The sequence below is a fragment of the Eumetopias jubatus genome, unplaced genomic scaffold, assembly GCF_037043125.1.
Source record: "Eumetopias jubatus isolate StellerSeaLion01/CBP00866 unplaced genomic scaffold, mEumJub1_p1.0 scaffold_7, whole genome shotgun sequence".
NCBI classification, from domain to species: Eukaryota; Metazoa; Chordata; class Mammalia; order Carnivora; family Otariidae; genus Eumetopias; species Eumetopias jubatus.
In genome coordinates this window covers 27,109,579-27,127,056 of record NW_028274813.1, presented here as the reverse complement: position 1 = coordinate 27,127,056, position 17,478 = coordinate 27,109,579, and the positions used below count along the sequence as shown (strand labels likewise).

Below are 17,478 nucleotides of genomic sequence, written 5' to 3'. Positions count from 1 at the left end.
CTCATCACAGCAAGTGCACTTCCTAATCCCTATCACCTATTTAACCCATCCCTCCCATCCCCCACCATCCACCTCCCCTCTGGTAACCATCAGTTTTTTCTCTATAGTTAGAAACTGTTTGTTGTAGGGGGGGCATCTGGCTGGCTCAGCCGGTAGAGCATGGGACTCTTGATCTCAGGGTCAAGAGTTCAAGCCCCATGTTGGGCATAGAGCCTACTTAAAAAAAAAAAGTCTTTCTTGGTTTGTCTGTTTTTTTCCCTTTACTCATTTGTTTTGTTTCTTAAATTCCACATATGAGTGAAATCATATGGTATTTGTCTTTCTCTGACATTTTGCTTAGCATGATACTCTCTAGCTTCATCCACATTGTTGCTGATGACAAGATTTCATTCTTTTTTATGGCTGAGTAATATTCCATCACACACGTATGTACGTGTATGTATATATACAAACACACACACATCTTTATCCATTCATCAGTTGATGGGCACTTGGGCTGTTTCCATAATTTGGTTATTGTAGACAATGCCGCTGTAAACATTGAGGGGCATGTATCCTTTTGAATTAGTACTTTTGTATTCTTTGGGTAAATACCTAGTAGTGCAATTGATGGATCAAAGGGTAGTTCTCTTTTTAGCTTTTTGAGGAACATCCATACTGTTTTCGTAGTGGCTATACCAGTTTGCATTCCAACACTAACAGTGCAAGAGGGTTCTCCTTTCGCCACATCCTCACCAACAGCTGTTGTTTGTTGTGTTGTTGATTTTAGCCATTGTCTTTATACTATAGTGTGAGTATTATAGATTGTCTAAAAAAAACAAAACAAAACAGTTCTAAAATTAGGATCCAGTGAACCCAGAGGAACCCCAAAGATTAATGGAAGTTATTCATTAATAGAAATTATTGATTTTAATTTAGTAGTCTAATTTATTGATCATTTCCTTCATGGTTAGTGCTTTTTTGTGTCATTTAAGAAATCTTTGTTTACCCCAAGGCCATAAATACATTATCCTATTTTATCTTCTGTCTTTTATTGTTTGACCTTTTATTTTTAGGTCAACAATCTATATAGAATTGATTGTTAATGTATGGTATGAGGTAGGGGGTCATGGTTTATTATTTTTCATATGGCTAACTAGTTGAGCCCAGCACCATTTATTGAAAAAGTCATCTTTTCCTTACTACTTTGGTAGTATCTCCTTCATCATGAGTCAAATGACTGTATGTGTGAATTTGTTTCTAGACTCTATCTGTCCATCTTTGCACCAGTGTCCTGTTTTAATTACTGTAGCTTTGTAATAAATCCTGATATCTCTTAGTGTAAGTCCTCCAGTTCTGTGTTTCTAGATCAGAGGTTGGCAAACTTTCTCTGTGAAGGGCCAGATGGTAAATATTTTTAGGTTTTGCAGGCCAAGTTTGGTTTCTGTCAAATATTTTTCTTTCTTCCTTTTATTTTTCACCTTTAAAAATGTAAAAAATCACTCTTAGCTGGATTTGGCCCATGCGACATAGTTTACTGACCCCTGATCTAGGCTTGACTATTCTTGGTCCTCTGTGTTTCCCATGTGATGCTTAGAATCAGCTTGTCAGTTTTCGGAAACCTGCTGGAATTTTGATGAGCATTGCATAGAATCTGTTGACCATTTTGCAGAAGAATTGACATCTTTGTAATATCTTGGCTTCTGATCCGTCACACATACTTTTTGATTGGTTTTCGGGTTGAAATTGTGGACTTCTTCCATTCTGTACCTGTCTTATTAGGATTAGCAAGGGATTATAAACACTATAATTTTACTCTATGCTTTCATATATCATGGTTGTTTCTATTTATAGAGATTATTCTTGGGGAATTTTGATTTTAGGATCTTGGTTATACATATTAGAAAATAATTAGAAAAATTATCTCACATGAAAATGAAAAGGGCAGGAATTTGATTCCAGAATTTAATATTTTGTAATTCCCGTGGTCAGCTGATTTGAGTCTGGTTGGTAACTGTTGTGACAATAAGATGTTATCTTGTTTAAGGGCATTTGTATTTCTGCATACCTCTTAAGTTTTTATACCCAATTTGGAGTCTGTTTTTTTATGTCAAATCTTAAAAGTTTTATACATACCTCTGATGGTTTCATACCTAGTTTTAGGGTTTTTATTTTTTAGAAGTTTCTGAAATGCCTAACTGTACAAAAATTTTCTAAATATTTAAACACCAAACATTTGTTTTTCTTTTCATCTAATCAACGGGCAATGCATGTGTTTTTATGTGATTGTATTTAGTGGATATATGCTATGTTTGTACTTTATTTCAAATGTTTTTATATGTTAAAGAGGTCATAGCATTTCATTGTATTGATGTAAACATGACTTATTTTTGTGCACACTTTTAAATTGAGTATCTCTTAATATATTTCTTCCAAAGGCTTAAAAATTCTTTACTTTTATAAATACAGAAGGTTTTGATAGTCTAACATTTTGTTACATCCTTGAGCTTTGAAAATTTGAAAGTGCAGTATTGACAAATAATTGCCATTTACATGTAGTGTTGAAAGTATATTTCAATTGCTTTAACATTTTCACCCCCCAAAGAAAAATAAAATGATGACCTTTGGCTGTTGATCAGCAGTTTCATCTGAAAGCAAAGCGCCCTCCCCTTTCAGGAAACTGCATATGTATGTGCAGGCATGAGCCTTGCAGTAATGAGTTCCTTAAATTTTACAACCTTGCCACTTTGCTGTCTTCTTCCTTATCTCATCTGTTGGTGCCTCTTCCTTCCTTTATCCTTTCCTCCAGCCTTGCCACATGCTCTTCTCTTTGTCTGGAATCCCTTTCCTGTCAGTTTTTGCTTTACTAATTCGTATTTTTCCTGCCCTAGGGGGCAGGGAGCGCTTCACTAATTCTGTGTTGAGATCCTTCAGTGAGTCAGACACTCGGGATACCTCAGTGAACAAGGCCAACATGTCCCATTTTATCAAATTGTGTGCTAATTGTTGATTTACTTGCCTCACTCTTCCCGTGGACTGTGAACTCCTTGAGTCAAGTATCCATTTATTTCCAGCACCAACATAGTGCCTGACAGTTAGATGTTCGTTCACTGTTGCTTATGCCAGAATGTCTCAGTTATGGATTAAATTCTGAAGGCATTCACAGTTTGGTTAGGAAGGCAGTTCATTTGTATTCAGATTTGCTCATAATACTGGGTAATGAGTGGACAAGGGTTCTTACTCTTGTACCTTGCCGAGGATAGTCTTCTCTTAATCACTTACATGAACTAATGATTGCTGAATTAAATACAAGGCAGATAGCTTTACACAATTTTAATGATCTAAGATGTTTTTCCAGGCACTTTGAATTAATAAATGTAACTTCAAGAAAAGGAATTAAGCCATCACAAGCCCTGAAGCAGTATCATAAATAGGTAAATAAGTAAATGAGTGGCCTCCATCCTAAGCATTGAGGTGTATCCTTTGACAAGGCCCTGGTCAGCTCCTTTCCCTTTGCCCAGCGATAACTGCGCCAAGCCTTCCCCACTTTGCAGAGACCATCTGTACCAGTGCTGCTTTTCTTTGTCTCCGCAAACATTTTTATTTTGCTTTGTATCTTTATTTTAGCTTCCTGCCTCCCAGAGAAAATCTAGGCTTTCAGGCTCAGTGAAATTCACTTCCTGCCCTTCTGTTTACCTTACCTTACTGTCCTCATCTTTCTTCTTCTAGCCTCAGAAGAAGCCCTTCTTCCTCCTCTTTAGAGCTAATTTCTCTGTGCCACTTAAATTCATTTTACATTTTTATCAAAGTGGTACATACATAAAGTTTTTAAAAATCAAGCAAAACAGCCAGCCTAGATGTGTTCTCTAATGACATCTTTTAATTCTTTAGCTTTTTCTTTTGGGAGTTACCTTCCTATCACTAAATAATATGCTCCTGCTTTCTTGATTTATACATTTTGAATGTTATATATTTACTTCCAGGTGTGATAAAGATTGGTTCTTACACTACTTTAACCCCATCTGTCTAATATATTTATATCACTGTTTTTAGATAAGTAAACCATGTTTGCTGTAGACATAAGCAGTGTGTTATAATTATATTTTCTTTAGTGTAATGACTTTTCTAGGATTTCCGATTGTCTTCCTGAAAAATGTTTAAAATAATTCTCCAACCCCAGTCTCAAAAACACCAGCTCTTTTTTTCCGGAGGAGATCTGTCTCCCAAATTTATGCATCTTCTTGCTTTTCACCTGGTGGGTTGGGTGGTTGGTTGCCCAAAATATCTGCCATATGGCTGTTACTCCAGCATTTCCCTTGACTGTCCTCCTGGTTTGGAGTCACTGTTTACTGAATCTCATGGCTTCCTGTGGTTTAGTGTCTCTTTTTCCCAGAGTGCATGCTCAAGTAACTTACTAGGAGACCATGGGTTGGAGGTAGGTACATTTTTTGAGTCTTGTGTGTCTGAAAATGTTTTTATTCTAACCTCACACTTGATTAATAATTTGGATATAGATTTTGAAGTTGAGCATTTAAAATTTTTTAATTTATTTAAACTAAAAACAAAATTAGTTCACCCATTTCTCCCATACCGCACCCTTGTCTCTGGCAGCCACCAGCCTGTTCTCTGTATCTATGTTCTCTGTATCTGGTCTGCTTTGTGGGGACTTAAACTCCTTTATTAGTTCACTGAAGATATGAGCTATCTTTGAGGTTTTTTCTATTCATTTATTTTTATAGTCCACATATAAGAGAGATCATACAGTATTTGTCTGACTTATTTCACTTAATATAATGCCCTCAAGGTTTATCCATGTTGTCAAAAGTGGCAAGATTTCATTCTTTTTCATGGCTGAATAATATTCAGTTCAGTATTCAATTTCTTTATTCCTTCCTCCATCGATGGACACTGAGGCTATTTCCATATTTTGGCTATTGTGAATACTGCAGTGAACATGGGGATGCATATATCTTTTCGAGTTAGTTTTTTTTGTTTTCTTCAGGTATAAATACCCAGAAGTGGAATTGATGTGTCATATGGTAGTTCTACTGTTAATTTTTTGAGGAACCCTCATACTGGTTTCCATGTGGCCGCACCAATTTACATTCCCACCAACCGTGTACAAGAGCTCTTTTTTCCATATCCTTGCTAACACTTGTTATTTTTAGTCTTTTTGAAAATAGCCATTCTAACAGGTGTGGGGTAATATCTCATTGTGGTTTCGATTTGCATTTCCTTAATGATTAATGATGTAGAGCATCTTTTCATGTACCTACTGCCATCTGTATGTCTTCTTTGGAGAAATACCAGTGCAGATCTTTTGCCCATTTTTTAATCAGATTGTCTATTTTTGCTACAGTTGTATGAGTTCTTTATTTTGGATGTTAGCCCCTTATCAGATACAGTATTTGCAAGTATTTTCTCCCAATCAGTAGGTCGCCTTTTTGTTTTGTTGATGGTTTTCTTTGCTGTACAGAAGCTAGGTAGTTTAATGTGGTCCCACTTGTTTATTTTTGCTTTTGCTATCAAAATCATTGCCAAGACCTGTGTCAAGGAGCTTACCACTTACGTTTTTTTCTAGGAGTTTTATGGTTTGGGGTCTTACTTTCAAGTCTTTAATCCATTTTGAGTTAGTTTTTGTGTATAGTGTGAGATAGCACTATAGTTGCATTCTTCTGTATGTGGCTGTTCGATTTTCCCAGGATCATTTATTGAAGAGACTGTCCTTTCTCCATTTCTCCATCGTATATTCTTGGCTCCTTTGTTATAAAGTAATTGACCATATGTGTGCAGGTTTGGGGGGGGAGGCTCTCTCTTCTGTTCCATTGGTCTGTATGTCTGTTTTTATGCCAGTACCAAACTGTTTAACACCATTTACGTACTACATACTGAAGTTGAACATAATTATTCCTCAAGGTTTTAGGGTCATCATTCTATTTTCTTCTGTCACTTAGTGTAGGTGCTGTACTGTTCTGATTCTTTTCCTTTTTAACTGACTTCTCCCTATTGCCAGAAACTTTTTTTCCCCCTGGTATTCTGAAAGTTCATAGTCGGTTTTGTTTTGTTTTGTTTTACTCATTATACTGGGTACTTAGTTAGTGAGCTGGGCCCTTTCTGTCTGGACATGAGAATCTCTTAACTCTTAAATCTTTATCCTATTTCTTCATTAATTTTTTTTCTTGTTTTCTGTTTTTTTTCTTTCTAGAACCCCTCATTAGTAGGTTTTTGGACCTGCTAGATTGATTATATTTGTTTCTTTTTCATTTGGTTGTACTTTCTGAGATACTACTAATCCTTTTATTGCATTTTATTTGGAGAATTTAAAAAAATTTCTGTAGTTCTTTTCGTTCTGATCCTTTTTTATATATAGCAAATTGATTTATAGGTACAGTACCTTTAAGAATCTGAGGATATTGTTTTTGTTTTTTTAAGTTGTCTTCTGATTTTTGCATTATCTCTGTTTTCTCCAGATTTATGACCTTGTTTACCTTTGGTCTCTTCCTTTTATTTTGGAGACATTCCTCAAATATCTAGGTATTAAAATAAACATCCATTTATATTTATAAGAGTGGGGGACACAGACAAGCTAATTGGAAGCTCTGTGTGTATGTGGGGAGCTTATCAACTATTGTTCCCACTCAGTAACTTCAGGTTTTGGTTTAGGTGGTAGGGCAAAGAACTGTCGGCTACTGTTAGAGGGCCCTCAGATTCAAGAATTTAGGGACATTCAGGCTAAAGAAAGTCTGGTTGATGGTTCTAAATATAGATTTTATTTATTTATTTATTTTTAAGTATTTTGAATTGTATTTTTTTTAAGATTTTTTAATTTATTTATTTGACAGAGAGAGAGGGAACACAAGCAGGGGAAGTGGGAGAGGGAGAAGCAGGCTTCCGGCAGAGCAGGGAGCCCGATGTGGGGCTCAATCCCAGGACCCTGGGATCATGACCTGAGCCAAAGGCAGACGCTTAACAACTGAGCCACCCAGGCGCCCAGTGAATATAGATTTTAATTTACATATTTTTAGCCCTGAAGTCTTATTCCTGTCCTTCATGGTATCTGAGAATTTTGACTCTCTGAGGTTCTGTGAGCAAACCAGCCCATTTTTATTGCATCCCCTTGCACTACCAGCATTCTAAACTTCTAAGCTTCTTCTTGCTTCATATGTTACCACTCATGTTTGCTCTTTGTCTTCCAGAATTTAAAAACAAAATTCTCATCTGCTGGCCGTCCCTTTTCTGTTTATAATGGGTTTATGTATATTGAAATTCCTTGTGATGACTCTGTTTTCCATCAATTTGGCTAGGCTGTAGTGCCTTCCCAGAGTTCCCTTATATGTTTCTGATTAGGATGGGTCACAAGGGAGATTTCTGCATCTGACATGAAATATTTATCCCTGGACAACTGAAAAAAGATTCTTACCTATTCCCCAGAAAAGGATATAAAGTCCCTTTTTTGTCTTTGGAGAAATCTTCATTCTTCTAGCTGGGTCACACATCTCTTTGATACTCTGTAATTTAAACTTTGAGATATAAAATTAACTATTATTAATACATCTTATGTTAGATGGTAAGGAAGAAAAATCAGCCAAAGATATTTGATTAATACATATGTATATATTTAAACATATTAAATTAAGGAAGAAATACTCGTAGCTGTTACACTCCTTCTTTCTGCAACTGGTCATGTAACCATAGTTGGTATTTATAACTAACTACCTTCTTCCGCCAGCCATTTTGTAGTCCCTTTGTTCTCAGCATGCACCTCAGGTGGTCCTGATTTTTTGCCTGGTGGAGTGACCCAAACCTTCACTCTTGAAGGGTCTGGGCTATAGACAGTCCTGTCTGAATTGAGTTATTGTAATTTTTTATTGACTTTAATCACAGGACATGGAAGTGCTGAGAGGTGTTCTAGAGGATCTCCATTCCAGACAGTCCTCCTTACCCTCATTGTGCGGTAGTAACCCAATTTCCTCTTGCAGCTCAGGGCCAGTCACCCCCAGCTGGTACAGTAACTCCCTTCTTCACCTGTTGATTCAGAACCCAAAGTAGCCAGGTGACAGTCTCAACTTGAGTTTAATGGAGTTACTGTTGTGTCCCCTGATGGGAGCATTCCTCCCTTTGAAACTAAAAGACTTCTAGACCAGCAAAGCCTGATGTCAACAGGGATAGGAAATAAATGTTTTATCTGAAATTGAATTTATTATTCTTAATTGATTTGCCCAAGCAAATAAGAGAAAAACTCTCCTCTTTCTCATTAAAAGCATGAAAGGTATCACCATCCATTTAGGCCTAAGCCAGAAACCTTGGAATCATCCTAAATTCTTCCCTTTTGTTATCATTTTAATCTTACTGTTAGAAAGTCCTATGCATTTTACCTTCTTTCACATCTCTCACTTTTATCTCCTCTACATCCTCATGTCAGTCACTGCCTTAGAACAGGCTTCACTTTCATTTACCCAAATTGTGGAAACAGTCCACAATAAACTTTTCCCATCTATCCATCTGCTACTTTTCTGCTAGAGCAATCTTTTAAAAATCAGACCATCTGTAGTGGCTCTAAGTCTCATTAAGTAATTCCCAACTTCTTACCCAGCTGAATTAATGCATCTGTGGTAACAAATCTAAAGTCACATGCCTTAATAAACTAGAGGTTTATTCTTTCTCCACACTTATATGATGGTAATGTCAAGAAACCAGGTTCCTTCTAATTTGCTACTTTTCTTTTTTTTCTTTTTTCTTTATTTATTTTTTTAAGATTTTATTTATTTGACAGAGGGAGATACAGCAAGAGAGGGAACACAAGCAGGGGGGAGTGGGAGAGGGAGAAGCAGGCTTCCCACTGAACACAGAGCCCGATGTGGGGCTCGATCCCAGGACCCCAGGATCATGACCTGAGCCGAAGGCAGACACCTAATGACTGAGGCGCCCAGGAGCCCCTAATTTGCTACTTTTCATCCCCTAGTATATTGCTCTTATCTACATGGTCCAGGATGCTGCACCAGCATGTCCAAGCCAGCATGAAAAAGCAAATGGTGAAGAGGAAGATGTGCCCTTCCCTTTAAGGGTATAACCCAGAAGGATGTGGCGGTCATTTTCACTCTCAGCCCATTGGCAAGAACATGACTACAAGTTCTAGCTGCAGGAGAATTTGGGAAAGAGAGTCAGTCTTGAGTTTGGCTAGGTCTGTGTCCAGCTAAAAATGAAGAGGCTCAGTTAGGGTAGGAAAAGGGAGAATGGCCATTGTAGGGGCACCAGTAGTCTCTGCTACACAAGGCATACAAGGTCTCCTGGAGATTGATTCTTGCCAGCTCTTTGCCTTGTCTCTTAGTTCCCTCCCTTTCCACTCCTTTCCCGGCTCTCTTTACTCTGTCTGCTCTTTGCCACAGCCATACTGAACTGTTGCACTTCCAGACGTGCTGCGCTGGTGTGTGTTTCTCTGGCTTTCCTCACAGTGCTTCCTTAACCACTTCCTTGCCACCCATTTCCCTTATCTCCAATATGCTCTTTTAGCCTGGCCTCAGAGAATTTGTCTTTCAAGACTTAATGTAAGCATCATCTATTGTATAAAGCCTTTATTGGACAGCAACCCCCCCTTACTCTGGTAGAATTGAACATCCCCTCCTCTGTTGCCCTTGTTATTTGCAGATAGACTTCTGTCATTGTGCCTTATTTACACTTACATTCTCTTTCTCTTCGATTGTAAACCCTTTGAGGGCAACAGATGACATTTTATTTGTATATCCCTTGGATGTACCATAGTGCTTGCCAGGGGATGTGCACTAAAAATTTACAGAATGAGCAAGTACGTCCATAGCAAATTTTCAGGGCACTGTCCAGACTTTAAAATGTCAGGGTGAACTCTTAAGATACAGCTGGCTACTGTCTTTTTGAATTTTTGTCAGTTAGTCCAGATGATAATGTTAGTTCCAACAATATTTGTAATCATCCTATATTATCTTACTGATTGTTTCCTATTTAGTTTTTAGTTATATTTTAATTCTGAAAGTACTCTCAGAATTAGCTGTGGCATTTTTTCCCCATTAAAAATGAGTGGACTTTTCTGTCTACTAAGTCACAATGTTTATAATTGCTTTTTAACAATTTAGTATATCAGTGACTTGCTGCAGGAGATGTTTTGAAGTGAATATAATAATACATGATTTCCAAAGACTGTCCTGAGACCTTCTGAGCACTGCCATTTTAGCGTACTGATTCTAAGATAGATGCCTCAGGATTTATATGATGACTGAAAGAGTCATTTTTGTAAACAGATTCTAAGGCACGATTGCCTTAAATATTCTTACATGGAGAATATTTTTTTCTGCTTTACTGTCTTGAGTAATATCTTTTGTTTTACTTGTAGATTTGATGGTCCTCGAAGATTTGAGGATTTAGGGTCAAGGTGTGAAGGACCGAGACCCAAAGGGCCTCGTTTTGAAGGAAATCGCCCCGATGGGCCAAGACCCAGATATGAAGGTCACCCAACAGAGGGCACTAAAAGCAAATGGGGAATGATTCCCCGGGGGCCAGCATCTCAGTTTTATATTACCCCCAATACATCCCTCAGTCCTCGACAGAGTGGACCACAGTGGAAAGGCCCCAAGCCAGCTTTTGGACAGCAACATCAGCAGCAACCTAAATCACAAGCAGAACCTCTTTCAGGAAACAAAGAACAATTAGCAGACACCAATAGTAACCAGCAGAAGAATTTTAAAATGCAGTCAGCTACATTTTCCATTGCTGCAGATATAAAGGATGCCAAGGCGGCTCAGTCAAATGAGAATCTAAGCGACTCTCAACAAGAGCCACCTAAAAGCGAAGTCTCGGAAGGGCCCATAGAGCCTTCTAATTGGGACCAGAATTCTCAAAGTATGGAGACTCAAATGGACAAAGCCCAAGCTGTTACTCAGCCTGTATCCCTTGCAAATAAACCTCTACCTTCTCAATCTGCTTTTCCCTCAAAACCAGGGGGGATGGAGGGAGGAGCAGCAGTGACAACGTCATCATCATTAACTGCAGATAATGATTTTAAACCTTTGGGTATCGGTCTGCCCCATTCAGAAAACAGCCAAGAGAAAGGGCTGCCTCGGCCAGATAACAGAGATAATAGGTTAGAAGGCAATCGAGGCAGCAGCTCATCTTACAGAGGTCCTGGGCAAAGCAGAATGGAAGACACACGGGATAAAGGACTAGTAAATAGAGGTCGAGGCCAGGCACTCAGCCGTGGCCCAGGGTTGGTCAAGCAAGAAGACTTTCGTGATAAGATGATGGGTAGAAGAGAAGACAGTCGAGAGAAGATGAATAGAGGAGAAGGCAGTCGAGACAGAGGGTTGATGAGGCCAGGAGGCAGTCGGGAGAAAGTGCCGGGTGGTCTGCAAGGCAGCCAGGATAGGGGTAGAGCTGGCAGCCGAGAAAGGGGACTACCTCGGAGGGCTGGCAGTCAGGAGAGAGGACCTCCTCGAAGGGCTGGGAGTAGGGAGAGAGTACCACCACGACGAGCTGGGAGTAGGGAGAGGGGACCACCTCGAGGACCTGGCAGTAGGGAGAGGGGACTGGGAAGACCAGATTTTGGTCGTGACAGAGGTCCATTTAGACCAGAACCAGGCGATGGTGGGGAAAAAATGTATCCGTATCACCGAGATGAGCCTCCTAGGGCTCCATGGAACCATGGAGAAGAGAGAGGGCATGAAGAGTTCCCATTAGATGGTAGAAATGCTCCAATGGAACGAGAAAGACTTGATGATTGGGATAGAGAAAGATACTGGAGAGAATGTGAACGTGACTATCAAGAAGATACACTAGATCCATATAACAGAGAGGACAGGTTCTCAGCACCACCATCTCGATCTCATGATGGAGATAGACGAGGCCCTTGGTGGGATGATTGGGAGAGAGATCAGGATATGGATGAGGACTACAACAGGGAAATGGACAGGGACTTGGACAGGGATGTGGATCGGATTGGAAGACCCATGGATATGTATGATAGAAATTTGGATAATGAGTGGGACAGAGATTATGGGAGACCACTGGATGAACAAGAATCACAGTTTCGTGAACGGGATATTCCATCTCTTCCACCTTTACCACCCCTCCCACCTCTTCCACCTTTGGATAGATATCGGGATGATAGATGGAGAGAAGAAAGAAATCGAGACCATGGGTATGATCGAGATTTTCGTGATAGGGGTGAGTTGAGGATCCGAGAGTATCCAGAAAGAGGAGATACATGGCGGGAAAAGCGAGATTATATCCCTGACAGAATGGACTGGGAAAGAGAACGGTTGTCAGACAGATGGTACCCATCTGATGTGGATAGACATTCCCCCATGGCGGAACATATGCCCTCCTCACATCATTCTTCTGAAATGATGGGGTCGGATACAAACTTAGACTCTGACCAAGGCCTTGGAGGGGTAATGGTTCTCAGTCAGAGGCAGCACGAAATCATTTTGAAAGCTGCACAAGAACTGAAAATGCTTCGGTAAGTTCACTTACTTAAGATCATTTCTTTTAGTCAAAACCACATGCAGACTGCTCTTTTAAAGTGATGTGATATGTTTGAATGGAATAATTTTGCTTCAAGTTCCTAGCTTGTAATTTTTTAAATTTGTAACCTGGCCATTCGGTGCTGTTTTAGGGTTAGGATATGTATTTAGGAACTGTGTTAATTGTAAGCTTATGTCCTGAAATCTGAAAATTTGATAGCCACTCTTGGCTTTTATAGATGTGTTGCTGACATACCATATACTTGTGCATGTTTCAAGTGTCAAACTTCAACTCTCCAGTGCTCTGGACTTCACAGAGCTCATATGTAACATATCTTTTTTTTTCCCCAGGAGGCATTTTTGTTCTTTGGTATTAGATCTGATAGACTTCATATTCACTAATCTTTGATAAAACTTTGAAAGTGCTGTAAGGTTTTTCTCTGTTGAAGCTAAGAATGGTTTACCTGAAAGCGTCCTCAGATTTGTCTAACCATTGATACTTTCTTTCTGGGGTGTTTTATCTTTCCTTAAAACTAGAAGCAGATATCTCTACTTGAGGATGTTACTTGTTTGTGCATAATCAAATATTTTCTTTGTGAAATGGAGAATAGATCTTGGATTTCTTGATTTGCAATCACTAACTATGTATAGGTATCTACATAATGCTTCCCAAATAGTAGCAATAAAAAAAAAAAGCTAACATCGCATGCTTACTATGTGCCAGGAACTGTACTGAATACTTTGTATATATTCATTTAATCCTTAAACCACCTATATCCTGAGATAAGAATTTAGGAGTCATTGATAGATTGTGTGCTTTTTGAGTAATTTCTTAGGAATTAACAGTGTTTTGAGAAAATAAATTAATGGTTAGCTTTTGATATATTCCAGTGTATGATGTTTCCTTCATTTTTCAATTCTGGTCTACATTTGTGGATTATATCAATTGAAATTATAACTGAAGCTCTATGACTAGAAAAGTATAATGAGGAAAAATACCTGTAGGTCAAGATGAGAGATCTGATACCTCAGGCAGCACAGCAGATTTCTGTCTATAGAAGATATGCTCTGAGATTGGACTCTTCCAGATGACTCATGAAGAAGATGTGAAAGCATACTAGAGAACATTAGTTACTACACTGTTCACTTTTAAGTTATAGACACCTTTAATTTAATCCCCACTGTGTGTGGGGCACTGTGCTAATAGTTTAGTGTATATTATCTCAGTCCTCCAGTCTCGAATCCTTTTATCTCAAAGACCTGCAAAGATCCTCGCTTCACAGACACTAAAGCTCAGAGAGGTTAAGTCCACTTGGCTAATCAGTGGCAAACCCAGAATTTGAATGCAGTCTGTCCAGCTCTAAAATCTGTTTTGTTTATGGAGAACACCAAGCTGATTGGTGTTACCAAGCTGCCAAGGTTTCTTTCCTTTTCTTTTTTAAAATTTCCTTTTCATCCATTATTGCTTTATATGGAAATGCTGGATAAAAGGTGCTTCTTCTTCACTATCTTTTTTTATAAAGCTCTTTCAAGACAACATAAACATAATTAAAATATATGAAGTGATGGGTAAGAATTATCATAGTTGAATACAAGTAAGCTATGTTGTGTTTGGTATAAAGTCATAATATAATTTATATGAAGCAGAAAATAAACTTTATATTTGACCCTTATTTTGTGTCTATTTGAGTCACTACACCCAATGTAAGGAAAAATTTTTAAAAGGTCTGAAGGGGTTATAGATGTTACACCTGCTTAAGGTGGGCATTGTAAGGAAAAGTAAAAAAAAAAAAAAAAAAAAAAAATTTGAGCAGAGATTTGAAGAAAAGCATGAAGAGTTATAGAATTACTCTTTAGGAATATGAAGTGTTGTTTTTAAGGGTATGGACTGACATTTGTTCTCACTGTATACAGTAGGACCATAAACTAAGATACCCACAAGAACCAGACAGGTAACTAAAATGAGTGAAAGTGGGCCAGTACAACTCTACTTACTGAGTGTGATGAGGATTGTGGCAAACTGCTTCATCTAAAGTGGACAGCCACTACTCCAGTCATTTCATTGTTGACATGTGGGAACGTAGGCCCATTCATTATTACCAAATCCCTTTAAAATTTGAATTTATATGTGAAATATTTTGCTTTGTAAATAATGGCAGCTAATTCAGATTTTAAAAACTGATGTGAAAGCCAAACTTAACAAAACTTTCTAGGCCATATTTGGCCACCATTTTGCAACCACTGGTCTAGAGTCTTCAACAAAAAACATAGTGAGAGAACTTTTTGTTCAGTGAAAGAAAAATACGACAAGTAGATGATATTTTAGAATAGACTAATGAGGCAGATTGTAGATTCTGCCCTTGAAGATCCTTAATAATTTGTAGTCATTTATAGGTTGTAGATGACTGGTCAGTTAGCTATATAAAGGCAAGAAGAGTGTTACCCTGTAGGTGCTCTGTGGGCACTGTAGAGGGTTTTAGAACAAGGTGTTTAGGTCTCTTTTTTGTTCTTTGATATTAATTGTAGTCACTTAGGAATGGAGTAAACATGCCTTAATGTACCATGGCAATTTTATTTGTTCACAGGGAACAGAAAGAACAGCTTCAGAAGATGAAAGACTTTGGGTCGGAGCCACAGATGCCTGACCATCTGCCGCCCCAGGATGCGAGGTTGCAGAATGCATCTTCAAGGCCTGGAATGTACCCGGTATGGGAAAATGTGTGTTCAGGGAATGAAATGATTCCTACCTTGTATGTTTGTGTGTTGTTTGATTTTTTTCTATTGTAGTAAGTATAAAATTTCCTCTATAAAAAATGTAAATTTGGGGAAAGTAAAAAGCTAATGGTAATTGACCTTTGAAAATCTTTTAAATGTGGTCAGAAGTGTGACAGATGCATTTTTCCCCTAGGTTTTGATAAGTACACCAAGCACACCTGAGCTACATGGCTTCATGTTCACAAAACTGTAGAATTTTCCTAATAATCTCTTTTGTTCAAATAGTTCTGTTTTTTCATCTGGGCAGTGCAGGGACTCCCCATGAACCTTGTTCCTGTGAGCCTCCGAGTCTCCCCACCTCCTCGGGCTACTGGTTCCTCAGCTACAGAAGGGATCAAACATTATGCCCCAGTTCAGGCAGTAAAGTTCTGTTAAAGACTTGTTTGATCAAGTTCTCCCTTTGTTTTGCATTCATTTTTGTTGTTGTTTGTTGTTTTTACCTTTATGCCAGTGGTGGGCTTTAAAAAATGTTTTCATGCAAATAACTTTATAACAACACGAGAGAAAAAAAACTCAAACCACTTCCTGAAATTAACTCTTCATTTTTCAGTGTTCCCTTTCATCCCAATCTAACACATAATACTCATACATAGTTGTTAACACCAGCGGCCACCATGATGTCACCTCTTCATGTCCCATGTCCCGACCTGTGTGTGCATCCATCAGCATCCGGATGTGTCTCCTGTCACTCAGCATATTCAAAGTGGAGTTCATTATCATTCTCCATTAAATTTGTTATTTCTTCTCACCATTACCTAGTCACCCAACCTGGAAACCTGAAAGTCAGCCTTAACTCTTTCCTTTGTCCTGTCCTTCCATAGCCAGTCATTCTGTTGACTGATTTTACTACCTTTTTAATATTGTTCAAATATACTGTCCTGTACTTCCCCACAACCTCAGTTCTAGTCTTCATCAGCTCTTGCTTAGATTATTTAAGAAACATCCTCGTTCATCTCCCCATCTCATTCCCCTCTGATCCATTCTCCATTCTGCTACTAGAGTGATTATTTTACTGTATTTTTGAATCAAAGATTGAGGTATAGTTTACATGTCATAACTCATTTTAAGCCTACATAGGCTTGAGTTTTGACAAATATAAAGAAGAACAAAATTTCCATCACCCCATAAAGTTCTCTAGTGTCATTCTCTACCCCTGTACTTCACTTTAGACAGCACTGATGGGACTTCTGGCCAACTGGACATGCAAAAACATAAATCTCACTCTGTTGTGCACCCTGGCTTTAGAATGCTTCCCTATTTCCTCATGGCTTTCAGGATAAAATCTAGAGTCCTTTGCATGACCTTTTATGTTCTTCCTGAACTGGCCTGACCTCTACTTACCATTACTTAACCATTACCATCACTCTCCTACACTCTCTTTTCCTTCCACATGGAGCTTCTTACAACTCTGCAAGTGTGCCAGGCTCTTACCTCTACATCCGTTTGCCACATGCATGTTGTTCTCTAAAGCGAGAGTTTCTTTTCTTTCTCTTCTTATCCCCTTCTCCACCTAGTTCATTCTTGTTCATTTTTAGAACTCAGCTCTGTATCTTCCCTTCCGCTTGTGTAAGATGGTTGTCTTCACATGTACCCCTCTAACATCTTGTACAAGCCTCTGTCATAGCCATTATCCTGTTGTATTTTGTCTGTCACCTTGTCTGTCTTTCCTTCTAAACAGAGCTCATGGGGCGCCAGGGTGGCTCAGTCAGTTAAGCCTCTGTTTGGGCTCAGGTCATGATCTCAGGGTCCTGGGATTGAGCCCCATGTTGGGCTCCCTGCTCAGCGGGGAGTCTGCTTCTCCCTCTGCCCCTCCCCCTGCTTGTGCGTGCACTCTCTGTCTCATAGATAAATGAATAAAATCTTTAAAAATAATAATAATCTTAAATTCCCAAAGTGGGATACTTCAGTTACAGAATAAGGACATTTTTAATGATTCCTGGAATACAGCCAGTGGCTCTTGAAAATAGTTGTATAAGATGTATACTAGAGCCTTGCAAGTATCAGCTACTTAGTATTTTTGGTAGATTTAATAATTTTAATAAAATGTTTTAATATGCATTTTTGATAATTAGTGAACATGAGGTTTTTTTTACATATTAATTATATTCTTGTAAAAATTCTATTTTGTTCTTTACCCATTTACTCTTTGACTCTTGAGGTTTTTCTTACCAATTTATATTATTATTAATGTAGATGTTAATCTTCTCATATAAATACTATAGGGATGTTTTGTTTT

General features: G+C 38.5%; 1 protein-coding gene across 2 annotated transcripts in view; it reads left to right on the top strand.

Annotated features, from left to right (window-relative positions):
* Positions 1–17,478, top strand: part of YLPM1 (YLP motif containing 1) — a 73,665-nt gene that overhangs the window by 18,286 nt on the left and 37,901 nt on the right. For both annotated transcript variants that reach the window (XM_028093896.2, XM_028093969.2), the window contains exons 5-6: positions 10,343–12,463; positions 15,053–15,173. In XM_028093896.2, coding sequence (XP_027949697.2) covers positions 10,343–12,463; positions 15,053–15,173 — 2,242 coding nt within the window. The remainder of the gene's footprint in view (positions 1–10,342; positions 12,464–15,052; positions 15,174–17,478) is intronic.